Source organism: Papilio machaon, chromosome 14, assembly GCF_912999745.1.
Source record: "Papilio machaon chromosome 14, ilPapMach1.1, whole genome shotgun sequence".
Classification (NCBI taxonomy): domain Eukaryota; kingdom Metazoa; phylum Arthropoda; class Insecta; order Lepidoptera; family Papilionidae; genus Papilio; species Papilio machaon.
In genome coordinates this window covers 1,231,128-1,245,048 of record NC_059999.1, presented here as the reverse complement: position 1 = coordinate 1,245,048, position 13,921 = coordinate 1,231,128, and the positions used below count along the sequence as shown (strand labels likewise).

Sequence of the window (13,921 nt, the reverse complement as noted above, 5' to 3'; positions counted from 1 at the left end):
TAATAATTTAAATTTGTGTATTTTTTGCACATTGAAAATAATCTTATTTATAAATAAAATAATTTACAGCTCTAAATGAACATTTACATCAGTTTTTTCCCACATAAATAGTTAACTTAAAATTAAACTAAGATAAAATATATATACCTATAAATAATAACATGCTTTGAAATAATATAATTGAATAATTGTTAAATTTTTTTATCCTTCCAAATGTATGTGAATTTGTCGGAGGGATGAATACGAGTATATAGATGGTTGCCAATTCAACACTTCGCTAATGATACCAAGTACATGCTTGCTATAGAAGATTTAGAATTTAGACGATTCACTCCGATGCGTTATTCGGTCCGATGGAATGGCGAGATATTGTGATACCACACTATCCCTTTTTAATGCTTTCATCATTTTCCATGACAGCTTACACCTCTTGTTCTTTCTTTGAAGGCAGCAGAGAGTTACTGGAGGCCGAAACTTGTTTTACAAATTTGAATTCGTATCCCATTTGTAGCTTGTTAATTACTTTTTTAATTGTAAACAGGGCATAAATGTGAATAGCTGAAACAATAAATAAATAATTAAACTAAGTACGAGTATATTAATTTTATTTTTTTTATATTACAAGGTGGCAAACGAGGAAGCGGCCTCATGAATTCACAGAAACGGCGAAGCGACCTCTGCCCACAGACATTTGCAATTGCAGATGCGTTGCCTACCCCTCAATCGACGAAGGAGGAGACGCACAAAATGAGAATATTTAATCATCCTATGCATCTCCTCCTCCATCAAATCCACCTCCCCTTCCCATCCTTTCCTTATAAGAAAAGGGGTGGGAAGGGAAAGAGGACTAAAATTTGGCCTCCGGCACCACACTTATCAGACTGTACTTGGAATTACTTCCACTTGACGCCTGTCTTCTGTGTGGTCGTGGTATTTCACCTGGCGAGGCCAATTCGTGCAACTGATGTTGCTAACGTCTACCATTGTTAAAAATGATAAACAATAAAGGTTAGAAATCTGATTTTGATTTTGGTGTTACCAAAAAACGACATTAACTTTATTTAATTTTAATTATTCTACTTACATAAGATACTGATGAGTATACTTGCAGTTATTAGAAGGTTCTTCTTTACACGAGTCTTAGGCCAGTCTATGTTATGTAAGTGTATCGCATATAGCAACCATGATAAGAAAATAATTGGGATTGCTGCAGCGTACAGAATTCCATATACGTAATAAACTTTGAACATACATAAGCTTTTCTGAAAAGAAAAAGAGAATTTTAACAAAATTTCATGTGTTATAAAAGAATAGAAAGTGGACATGTAATCTGAGTGAAAACTAAGCGTAAATTAATGCTTATCGCAGTTAAGGATAGAAAATAGTAAAAGACAGTTATGGTCGAATTCAAAACAAACGTATAAATCTTATTTATATGGCTTTAAGCACAGGTTCCAAAATAAATTCATAGACAGTTAATGAAATTATCAGCCAATGAAATGTATACAAAATGTAATTTTTCATTTCAAATTAACTCGCCTATAAGCTTTGCTACTATGGGCCTACCACGAACGTTAGTGACAACTGCCTTCGTAACGTCAACGTCAATTATGTCAAAAATAGTATGAATTTTTTGTTTATTTTATGCCCGATAGGTGGCGCTGCAGAAATATTAATACAAATTTTGATGATGACGACACAATAGCGATTGTCACAATATTCGTGGCGTTCTAAGCCCACTTGAGTTTTTTTTTATTTAGTAATTTAAAAGACTTTGTCGCCCCACTTGAGTTCTTTTGAGTTCGACGCAACTTGCCCGATAATAATCATCTCGAGTAAGCTTGTACGTAGAGAGGTAGAGACCCAGCAATAAAGGGACAGTTGGCCGGGTTTAGTGGATATAAAATGAACAATTACGTGAAAAATTTTGATAAGTTATTACCTAATATCTTATGCAATCGAAGTGCAATTGTTATAGAGTGAAAAGTATATTGGGGAATAAAAATAAGTATCGATTTTTAGGCAAAAAAATCAATCTTTAAATTTCGACCAATCAGAGTTTATTTTAACTAATCCATAGTAAGTATATCTTAGTAATATTATAAATGTATGAATGGATGGATGGATGGATGTTTGTTTGAAGTTATCTCCAGAACGGCTCAACGGATCTTGATGAAATTTAGCACAGATGTAGAACATAGTCTGTAAAGGCACATAGGCTACTTATTAGGTTTTCTAACCCGTGCGGACGGAGTCGCGGGCGACTGCTAGTATTGTAATAAAGTGAAAAATGTTTTGTACTTACTTTATAAGAGGCCAATATTAATAATATATCAAATGCAACATCAGCGACCATTATAATGAATATTGTAAGGAGGAAGAACTGTTCTACATAATCTTTGTAGTTAAACGCGAGGAACGCTAGAACCAACATACCATAGAATGGTAATATGAAGACAGTCGCCACCTGAAATAAAAAAATATATAAGCTCCTACATATACATCTTAACAACGAATAACTCTTATCATCTATATTTTCTGTAAAATATTCATTTTCCAGAAAATCCAGTATTTCTAATATATTAAAATATTAATTTTCTTAAATGTTTAAAAAGTACATATACATGTTTTATTACTACTAAATTTAAAATGATTAAGCGGAACTTATATAAGAGATAATTTGCGCTATCTAAGCTTTAATATTGACAATAAATTTTGATGTAATAAAAAATACATTAAACAATGTCCCTACAAAATAATTAAACACTGATTACATGATTAAAATTATTTATCAAAGCTTATGAAAAAGCCATAGTTAACTCTTGTTAGTAATTTAAATCTTGTAACTACTAAAGCTTACCAATTTCAGCAACGCCCATAGTTCCAATAAAATAGACATTTTTAAATACATAAATTTAAACATACATCGTATTTTTTTAAATAATTTTATAACCTAAAAACAGAAACGTGCTACCGCTACTAGAACAAATTTTAGACTGTTTAATTTGGTACTGAAGTTGGTACGAATCAAATGTACATATAGCTATCCCACTCATAATCTTTAGAAAAATAGAGACAGCAATATGTTTTCGAAAATATGTTTCGGCCGTGGAAACAAACAACAGTCACGCATAATTTCACAGCTTCGATGTCTATTTCTAGACATGCGCAATAAATTCATTTGCCACCTATCAATAAGATGAAAACGTTTTTATTCTGACGTTCTTACGTTGAAGTAAAACATCGTGATGCAACCTGCATATAATTGCGAATAATTTTAAATGTGTTAAGTCAACTTGGGTAGCGTGATTGACTACCCTAGCCTATAGAGTATGAACATATTTGTGGTGACTATTCTATTAATAAATGTCAAAGGAAGATTTAATTTTATACGAAACAGACTAACAATCAATAGACGCTCATAAAATCTCTGACCTATTTATCAGAGGTAAAATGAAAAAAACAATCAATAGACGGGACATTACGAACCAAACCGCAGTCTCAAGATGTACCACCGGTACAGTTTCGGTTGTCTAATTTGATAATTGTCACAGATAGCGGTACTGAGGTTAATGTACAATTATGAATAAATATTTGAAGAAATTAAATGTCCGCTCTATAACTAGTACATATTTTAATCTCTGCTTAGTATAAATTCCGCTTAATGCGGACAATTTAAAGGAAGTGACATACAGTTAGTTTTATCATTTGCTGCGCAGTTTAATTAACATACGTTATACAGGGTGCGGGAAAATAATGAAATAACAAACATGGACTTTGGACTTTTATGAAATTAATTCATGAATTCTTATAACCATTGGTTTACACTGCTGTAGCTCATTTACAAATTAACTTGATTGATAGATACGTAACCTTACAACGTCTTAAAAAAACAATATCTTATAACACGGATGTTTCGGTTGTTTTAAATTAAAACTAAAATCAGTTAATTAATAAAAAAATATATAGCAGATAAATGTTTGTACAAAAAGTATTGTTGAAGTAAGATATTTAATTAAAAATAATTAATTTTGTACTCGAAGCATTATTATAATTAAGAGACATATTTTGATATAAACAAATTATAATTCGGTCAAGTTAAGCTGAGACAAGATAAGGTTGTTGACCCTAACCTCGAAACTTTCGTGAAATGCGTCGCGGGAAATCCCTCGCGTATTTTGCACCAATAAAGTTTCTTTTATAGCTTTTAATTGAATCACCCAATTTATTACGATTTACAAAACTCTCCTTCTGGAAATCTAACAGTTAATTAATTGACAAAAACAAATCACTATCTTTATTTGTTGAAATGAAATTAGATGGATGAAAATATGTTTTTGTAGACGTAGAACGTACGACGTTTTTAGAAGCACAGCAATTATTTACTGATAAGGAGTTTTCTCGGGTGGAATCTTTTAATTTCTTTTTATTTTAAATTTTCTACTTAATTTAATTTTGCCAGTAACTTGTTTGTAGCATTTAAGTATTATTTAGAAAGTATTGAGTTTAATTATACTCAAGTATGGTTATTAGAAATAATTTTGTTATCTTACTAATATTATAAATACGAATGTTTAGATGGATGGATGTTTGTTTGAAGGTATCTCTGGAACGGCTCAATGGATATTGATGAAATTTGGCACAGATGTAGAACATAGTCTGAGAGAGAACTCATTTATTAATTAAGTTTTTTTTTTTTTGCGGAGACTGATTTGCGGCGACAGCTAGTACGAAATAAATATATACGAAAAAATATGTGCAGAGTATTGCAAACTTGACAGTCGATCAGTTGACGTCCAACGTTCGTGTGGCGCGGAGTGCTCGCACGTTTTAGTGTGCTTTGTTTGTAGTTTTGTTTATTTTGAAAATGTATGGAGATATACCAAATCTGACGAGATGCTGCTTATGTTTACCGCTAAGATATGGCCTCCTGGTATGGTCATATATTAAATTGGTTAGTAATTTTTATATTTTTTCACTATGTCTTGTATTTTTAACATATATCTGAAAAGTCTTGCTTTGTAAATTATATATATATTTTTACGGCAACAAAGATAAAAAAAAATTAGGTTGCAATTCAGCTAGCATTGTTTTATTTTCATAACTAAATTATGTATATTAACATTTAATAGTTTTACTTTATTAAATAAAATTTGTGGCCTTCATTCAAGTCTTTAATATTATGAATTAGCGATTGTAAGTTTGTTTCAATTTCCACTGCAAGCGTAGACGAGGTAAAAATATCTTTAGCTGTACATCAGTATGTACGAATAGTATAATACTTTAGTACAGGAGTGGCTAACCAATGGAACACGTGACACAATATTTTTTGCGCATCACTCATGAAAAAATTTATTATGAGGAGCGAACACGAATCAAAATAGTCTTTGACCTCATTAAATATATTTTTACAAAAATGGCACATTGTTACGTAAGGGTTCGCCATCCCTGGTAGGTATAGCTTTATCATATCTATATCCTATTAAAAATCAACTACTAAATCTTGTAAACTGAACTGACACGACGCAGTTCGCGCGGAATTAAAAAAAAAGATAATCTGTAGCTTGTTTGTTCTTAGACTATTCTACATCTATACGAAATTTCAGCGAGATCCATGCAGCCGTTCTATACCTTCTAACAAACATCCATCCATTCGTACATCCAAACATTCGCATTTATAATATTAGTAAGAAGTAAGATATCGCATCACTTTATAACATAATTTTCACAAAATAACTCAAAATAGAATTTGATGTTACTCTGTTTAATTAATTTAAGCTTGTAGTCTAATGAAGAGGTAAGTTTAAAATATAACTTTATATTTCAGATCGCTACCATTGTAATCTTTGGGATGATTCTTATCTGGATACCTATGTTAGTTTTTGTCCTATTACTGGGTAGGGATGGAGCAATTATTATTGCATTCTTTGTACTTAATCTTGTCATGCTGCTATTTGATATTATATTTAATATCGCTTTTATTGTTGGTCTGCATAAGGTAAGCATTTTTTTTAATAATAAACAATATAATTTGACAGAAAACAAAAAAAAATAGCAAAAAAACAACTAGCGTTCTGAGATGGCTGTTCCTGAGATAATTTGTAACAAACACGAACTTGCGCACAAACAGACAAAATTTTTGCAATTTTTTTTCGATAACATACACCAATAGTTAGACAATAATAGATAGACAAACCGATTTTATTATTTGTATCAATGATAAAGAGATTAAATTGAATAGACTGTAGTCGTTTAATATTGCCGTCAGAGTAATCTATTTTTACCCAGTGAGAACCTAGAAGGTCAATATTTATGTGCGTCTCTATGTGCACATACTACCTGTCACTCGCGATTCCGTCAGCGAGGAATTAAAAAAAAACTTGATAAGTAGCCTAAGTGTTCTTTCAGACTATGTTCTATATCTGTGCCATATTTCATCAAGATCCGTTGAGCCGTACCGGAGATACCTTCAAACAAACATCCATCCATCTAAACTTACGCATTTAATATTTTAGTATGATGTTAAGTCCATTGTTACCATTAGTTATCTTTCCAGGTATTCCAATACACTTTAATTTCTACTCGAGTGTCTGCGGAAGGTATTGTTTTTCGAGCGAATGTAGCTTTGAATGTGTCCATTCAATTGTCACAACTTGAAGCATAAACGATTTAACCGATTTTGGCGAGTGATGTTTCGATTTATATTCCTCCCTTTAATATCATAGGAATAAATGTAAGAGCTTTGTTTTTTTTATAGGTTATAAAGAATTTTTTATCTGTTATTTTTTTACAGAAAAATACAACATTGATAAGAATTTATTGGCGCTACGGAATCGCATACGCTGTTGCATTGATAATCTTCTTCCTTCTCGTTGGTGGATTTTTAATCTCAAAAAATTCTATGCCAGTAGATGAAAATTTAATCGAATCCATTGCGGTCTTCGCGTCTGGTGTTACCGCGATCCTAAGTAAGTTTTTTCTTTACCTTACTATTTATATTATTATTATTATTTAATGAGAAATTCGAATTGTCACTGAATCACACTAGTTGTGCCTAGTCTTTTTATGTAATGACTAAATTCGCATTCTATTTGTGGCATACGCATACATTGAGATTACATAGTATAAATATAAAGGTGTGTATCCACCGCCGAAACACAACAATATGTATAACATATGAAGCCTGTAGTAGAATATTTTAACAATAGTGGGAGACGATGTTGTTTTATAAATGTTTTACCAGTGGAAATAACAGTTGGACCTGTGAAATACCACGACCACACAGAAGACAGTTGATTTGACAGTTGAAGAAGACAGACAATTGCGCGTTTCGTCTGATGAGTGTGGTACCGGAGGCCTAATTTTAGTCCTCTTTCCCTTCCCATCCTTTTCCTAAGGAAAATTTCCTTCCCATCCTGGGAAGGGGGAGTGGATTTATCGGAAGAGGGGACGCATAGGAAGGGGAAATATCCTCTTTCTAGGCGTGCCCTTCTCCGTTGATTAAAGATAGGCAACGCATCTGCATTTGCGGATGTCTATGGGCAACGGTTGCCTCGCTATTTCGGCGAATTCAGGTGGCCGTTTGCTCGTTTGCCACCTTTTGATATATAAAAAAAAACACTTATATAAACTATATTTGTTTCAGTTATTCACACATACATTATGTTATTAATAAGAAGTGAACTTCGGAAGCTTAAAAGTGACACTCATTTCAAATTCGAGAACCATGTCACAGAACCCGTGTGTGTTATGAAAGAACCAAATGAAATAGTCACAGAGAAATAAATATAACTTCTGTGTTTACTTTAAACTATGTCTCATTTATAAAATAAGAGCACTCATTTATTTTATTAATATTTATTGCTAAAAGTTTTATTTTAAATTATAGTTAATATTAAGTTTAGAAATTACTATATATGTTATATACTTCTAATGTATAATTGAATTATAATTTATAAGTATGTTATAAACGGAAAGCTTTGTGTAGTTTTTATAAAGGTACGTTCGTTCTACGATATAAATGTCCGACATTAATGTCTGTACTGTTTACGTATTTTTACACAGCGGTAGATGCAATAAATTTTGCAATAAGACACTTCATACAACAATCGATGTATACACTCAATGTACCCTGTCATGTATCGTAGTCTAGCCATCAGAAAATATAGTGAAATTCATCAATACCTTAAGTTTTGTTGAATTCTTCAGAACGTCGAGTAACAATTTACAAAAAAAAAACGTAATAAAATGTGACTTTTATTAAAAAAAAGTTGCCATTATTGCCACTTTATATAAGACTGAATGTTTATTTTTTTATTATTTGGATTGTATTATTGTAGAATAGATTTTCGCAATAAAATGGAAAAACCCAACTTCGTATTTCATTTTAATTCATAAAAAAATATTTACCTCATGAAGGCATCTTCACAACTTGATATAAAAGTCAGTTTTGAGGCGCGGGAAATAAATTTTACAAATTAAAAAAAAAACATTAATTTAACAACAAAATTGATATTTATAATCAATACAGCTTAATTATAGTAAAAAAAATACAAAGAGTGAAAGACCTCAAGTGGAGTTATGGTATAATGCTACACATTTTAATCAAAAAACCATAAATCAATCTCATTTTTTAGTTATTACTCTATGTGCGATTTAAAAAAATACATAAAATAAACTTCTATGTAGGTCAAGAAAGAAGCTGTTGCGTAATTTACTATCAAATAATTCGAAAAAAAAAATGATTCCTCCTGAAATGCCACATGCACATTCAATTAACTTTAGGATTAAATTTAAGTTTAGGAGTCTCTTACTGCAGATTTTTATTACTAAAACTTTGAAGAATCTGAGTAAATTATAGAGGATTTCGTCCTTGGCCCCAGTGGGGGGCGTCCACAATGACTTCTGATACGTGATTAATGAAACTCAGTTGGCCAGTCTGAAGTTTCTTTAATTCAGTTCTTATTAAAAGCAGCAGATAGATCTGTAAAGCTAAAACGAGATAGTCAGTTTTAGAGGTCATTCCTATAAAGTCCTGTTAATTAAAAACTGTAACCAGTCAGGCAGTTAATGAAAATAACAATCTAAAAATAACATCAACTCGACTGCTGTGACAGATAACTGTGACGACTGGTGAACTTTAACTCTAACAATTCCAATTGCATCGCGGAAAACCCACTCCACAAAGATACAAAATTAAGGAAATATTTATACGTAAGACAGCAAAAGCCGTGATCAATATTCCAATAAGAAACTGGTTACAATATTATTTATTTTGTCTCATTTAGTAAAAACAACTTACCAAATCCGCAGAATACAAAGGACAGATCAATGATGGTGTTCTCAAAGTCATGGTGAATCTGACGATGTTTTACTACGAATAATGTGAAGAAAGTAGCTAATGTTGTTGTTATTCCGTAGTAGTAGTAGATGCGTAGGAGACTCTTCTGTTTCTGTAACATATTTTTTTAGATTATAAGGCGGCAAATGAGCGTGCAGCCAACTGAATTCGTTGAAATAGTGAAGCGACCGCTGCCCATGGACATCTGCAATTACAAATGTGTTGCCAACCTTTAATCAACGGAGGAGACGCACAGAAATAAGATATTTACGCGTCCTATGCTTCTTCTCAATCACTTCTCATAATTCCCAACAAAAGAGCGAGAAGAGAACGTTGACTAAAATTAGGCCTCCGGCATATGCACTTGCTAGACGAAACGCGGAATTGTTTCCACTGGCTGTCTTCTTGTTATTCTCCACCACTGTTAAAAGTTATGCAGTTTGAACAGATAACAAATCTTCAAAACTCTACGGAGTAGGTGAATCAACATTTAGGGAAGACCATCATGACTCATAGCAGATAAAACTTGAGTATACTCAAGTAAAATGTTATTAAAGAATTAAACATGGATTTAATTTAAATATAATACATAAAAACTAAAATATGTCATTAAAAGGTGTCCCTTTAGGCAAGGTTCCGAAGATACTGGCAGCGTTCCCCCTTTGAATGGCTAGACTAATTCTTTGTCCGAGGTAGCTGCCAGCTCTTCGGTCTCAAAAACTTGAGTAACATTTTCTCTTTGTTTCTACATCAAAACATATTTTAATAGATAGATGAAATTAATAAAAGAAACTGCATTATAGTTTGCCATCTTCGGGACAAAAAAAAATAATATCAGTGCCAAATACTCTATGCAAATGGAAACATGCAAAGTACATATTTATATTGAATAGTATAGCCATTCATACCAGATGAGCACCAATGAGCAGAATTATGTTGAATACAATCTCCAGTATATAAAGGAACACGGGCAACCACATCTGAGTATAAAAGGAGAGACCTCGGTACATGGTCATCGTCAGCTTGCTTGAGTCACCCACAGCCAGCCATGTCTCCAAACTCACCACAAGCAGAGCAAATATCTGGAACAAATATACACAAATAATATTAATAACTAGCTGTTACCCGTGACTCTGTGACTCCGTCCGCGCGGAATAAAAAATAGAAAACGGGGTAAAAATTATCCTATGTCCGTTTCCTGGTTCTAAGCTACCTGCCCACCAATTTTAAGTCAAATCGATTCAGCCGTTCTTAAGTTATAAATAGTGTAACTAACACGACTTTCTTTTATATATATAAGATATAGATTTGAAACGAAAACGAACGCACCCTAGCTTTGATTTAGAATTACCTAAGATGAATAGATGCAACCTATAGCTATCTCTCTCTATCCTCTCTATACCTATATCTTCTATCACACTCGTGTAACGAAATGTGAGTTACTGTGACCTATTCTTGATATTTCAATTCCGATTGTAATTCAATTATCGAATCCCTTGTGATATTTCACATCAAATAATAAACATACATATAAAAAAAAACACACCAAAAATAAACAAGATGATTGTTCGATTTAAACATGATTTTATCCACACAAAACTTCCGAAACAGTGATCTTGTTTTGATTGAATTTTCTTTGTGTTTACAAATTATGCTATTATAATAACAAAAACATTTACCAGTGTCTGCGTTTCCTTGGGAAACAACGTCAATGTTTAAAATGTAAAAAAATTATCTCGGAAAACTTGTGAAAATTGAAATTTGGTGGTGTTTTTATTTCCATGTCTAATTATTTTCTAATACAATATTAGAAAAAAGGAGACGCAGTTGACACTTGACACGACCGTACCGAAATTGAAAACAATCGTTTTCGCGCAAAAGCCACAAGCCAAAGCAAATAATATTTGAGTTACTAAAACAAGGAGAAAGTGGTATTGAATAAATTCTTTGACACTTGTGATAATTAGTTGGATGAAATAATTATTACTAAATTCGAATAATACTTGTTCTATTGAATCATAATATATTTGTAATAATGTTGATATTGAAAATGGAAATTTATTTATTAAATTATTTCCCGCATTACATCCCGTTTTAACGACAAAAGAGATAAGGCTGATATCAATAGCATGAACGTTTATGTACAATTAATGAGAAAACTAGATGTGTACAAACATTGTTTTGCCCTACAAATTATTCCTAGGGAATTCCTAATTTAAATTATGTCCAAACAAAAAAAATGTTAAATGTGAACAACCCTTATCACATAGGGATATAAAAAATAGATAGTAGCCGATTGTCAGACCTACTGAACATGTATATAAAATTTCATAAAAATCAGTTTTCGGAGGAGTATGGTAACATTTTAACACGAGAATTTTATATATAAGATTAATTTTGTTGATATATTTGTATTATTTATAGGAAAAAAGAAAATAAAATATCTTTAAATATCGCCTTAAATAGCATAAGATGGAAGGCAATATTGTTGTACGAGTCTTACAACAGTAGAACCTCACACTTAGGACGTGACAAAATATAACAATAGAACCTTATTGAGTTCTATAGAAAGTATAAATCAGTCATCAGAACAGCCTAGCATGCTTTTGTTTTGTTCCAGTGAAACACTTGGCATCTAAGCGCTGAACCAAACCTGAAGTGACACAATCTCTATGTTGCATTTTCGGTTCGCTTTCATGTCTTTCGCGATTCTTTTTAGTTTCGGTTTGCTCTTGGCATTGTGTTGGAGGCCTAAAAGCTTTTAACTCTAAAATTACGACTATTAGACTATCTATATATATAAAAGAAAGTCGTGTTAGTTACACTATTTATAACTCGAGATCGGTCGAACTGATTTAGCTGAAAATTGATGGGGAGGTAGCTTAGAACTAGGAGACGGACATAGGAACCTTTTTATCCTGTGTGCATTTTTTTTAATTCCGCGCGGGCGGAGTCGCGGGTAAAAGCTAGTTAAAAATGACTTAGATAGAATACTTTTGAACACTTACCAAATTAAGATATCCAAAAAAGATAATCCCATATCTCAGAGGTACAAAACAACAGCACCGTTTGCAATCCGGTATTTCCACTCGCATGATTCAACTAAAGCAGTCACAACTTTTTTCTTTACCTTTATCCGTATCTTTTATATCTTTTATATTTTTATTTACACATCTTGTGACCTAAGGTCTATACGTGTCGAACAACCCACAGCATCTGAGATGACACAATTATCTCATTGTTCGCGCATCAGGAAATACGACATTACAGCGAAGTGGCCGAACAACAGAATCTGCCATTTTATTTTACAATTGAAGTTCGTTAACATAACACTATTCTTTATTAACAGAAATTATGATCTAATCCAGAGATTCCTAAACTTCTCGTAGACCCCCTACATGGTGGTGGGGTCGTCTTTCCCAAATAGTTTCCTCCACCTCGCCCTGTCGTCGACATCTTCATCTGAAACTTGGCACTCACTCATGTCTTTTAGCACTACATCTTTCCATCTAGTTTTAGGTCTGCCTCTGGATCTGCGGCCGAGAAATGTTCCTTGGCTTACTAAACCCAATCAGCTACATTTTTTTTTTTATAAGAGAAGGGGGCAAACGAGCAGCGGGAACACCAAGGTGTTCATCGACGCCCATGGACATCTGCAATACCAGAGGGATCGCAAATGCGTTGCCGGCCTTTAGGAAGGTGATTACATTACATTTCTTCTTCATATTGTAAACCCTCAAATTGTATTCCTATCATCGTGAACCCGCGCCAGGTTTTTAAAGGACACCAGGAAGTCTACCTAGATGATGTTGTAAATCACTGATCTGATAATTATACCCTATATATTAGAGTTAGAAAAATATCAAATCTATTTTTTATTCAAATTGCATGTGTGTTATTGCATATCTTAGTTGTTTGTAGGTATTGTCAGTGATATCTATATATATAAAAGAAAGTCGTGTTAGTTACACTATTTATAACTCAAGAACGGCTGAATCGATTTGACTAAAAATTGGTGGGCAGGTAGCTTAGAACCAAGAAACGGACATAGGATAATTTTGACCCTGTTTTCTATTTTTTATTCCGCGCGGACGGAGTCGCGGGTAAAAGCTAGTTATTATTATTTAGTACATTATTATGCTAACAAGATAATGTATTAAAGATATAATATCTTTTGCAAAGGTCATAGTTTATATGTAAACATAACGAGATTAATATACTTGTATATGTCTAATTAGATATAAGTTCGATCGGTATGACATCCATAAAATATAATTGGTTTGAAATAAATATAAAACATTATTTTAAATCTCTTTATTTTCACATAAATACTAAATTTATAATTACATCTTTGGTGTCAAAAAAGCAATACAAAGAAACGTATATTTATATACAAAAACATTATCTAAACGAAATTGTATCAACGCTTATATGCTAATAATAATCTATGTTAATATATGTATGTACTCTTAAACATAGAATACATAAAACCCTTATTTACTTACATCTAATATGTACAAATGTTAAATAAATAAATTTGAAACTATTTAATTAAGTTACACATCAGATCATAATAATAAA

General features: G+C 32.2%; 3 protein-coding genes across 3 annotated transcripts; 1 reads left to right on the top strand and 2 right to left on the bottom strand.

Annotated features, from left to right (window-relative positions):
* Positions 1–350: 350 nt before the first annotated feature.
* LOC106711979 lies at positions 351–2,983 on the bottom strand. Its single transcript, XM_014504414.2, has 4 exons — positions 2,861–2,983; positions 2,306–2,467; positions 1,085–1,262; positions 351–558 (listed from the first exon to the last, which is right to left on the bottom strand). Exons 1-4 carry the CDS (start codon positions 2,921–2,923, stop codon positions 422–424), a joined length of 540 nt encoding a protein of 179 aa, XP_014359900.2. The 5' UTR covers positions 2,924–2,983; the 3' UTR covers positions 351–421.
* Positions 2,984–4,706: 1,723 nt separating this feature from the next.
* Positions 4,707–7,832, top strand: LOC123721651. Its single transcript, XM_045680983.1, has 4 exons — positions 4,707–4,954; positions 5,828–5,998; positions 6,794–6,968; positions 7,646–7,832. The coding sequence occupies exons 1-4, from the start codon at positions 4,868–4,870 to the stop codon at positions 7,783–7,785; spliced, it is 573 nt and encodes a 190-aa protein (XP_045536939.1). The 5' UTR covers positions 4,707–4,867; the 3' UTR covers positions 7,786–7,832.
* Positions 7,833–8,807: 975 nt separating this feature from the next.
* On the bottom strand, positions 8,808–12,609 carry LOC106711983. Its single transcript, XM_014504420.2, has 4 exons — positions 12,349–12,609; positions 10,249–10,422; positions 9,302–9,452; positions 8,808–8,991 (listed from the first exon to the last, which is right to left on the bottom strand). The coding sequence occupies exons 1-4, from the start codon at positions 12,433–12,435 to the stop codon at positions 8,855–8,857; spliced, it is 549 nt and encodes a 182-aa protein (XP_014359906.2). The 5' UTR covers positions 12,436–12,609; the 3' UTR covers positions 8,808–8,854.
* Positions 12,610–13,921: the final 1,312 nt, after the last annotated feature.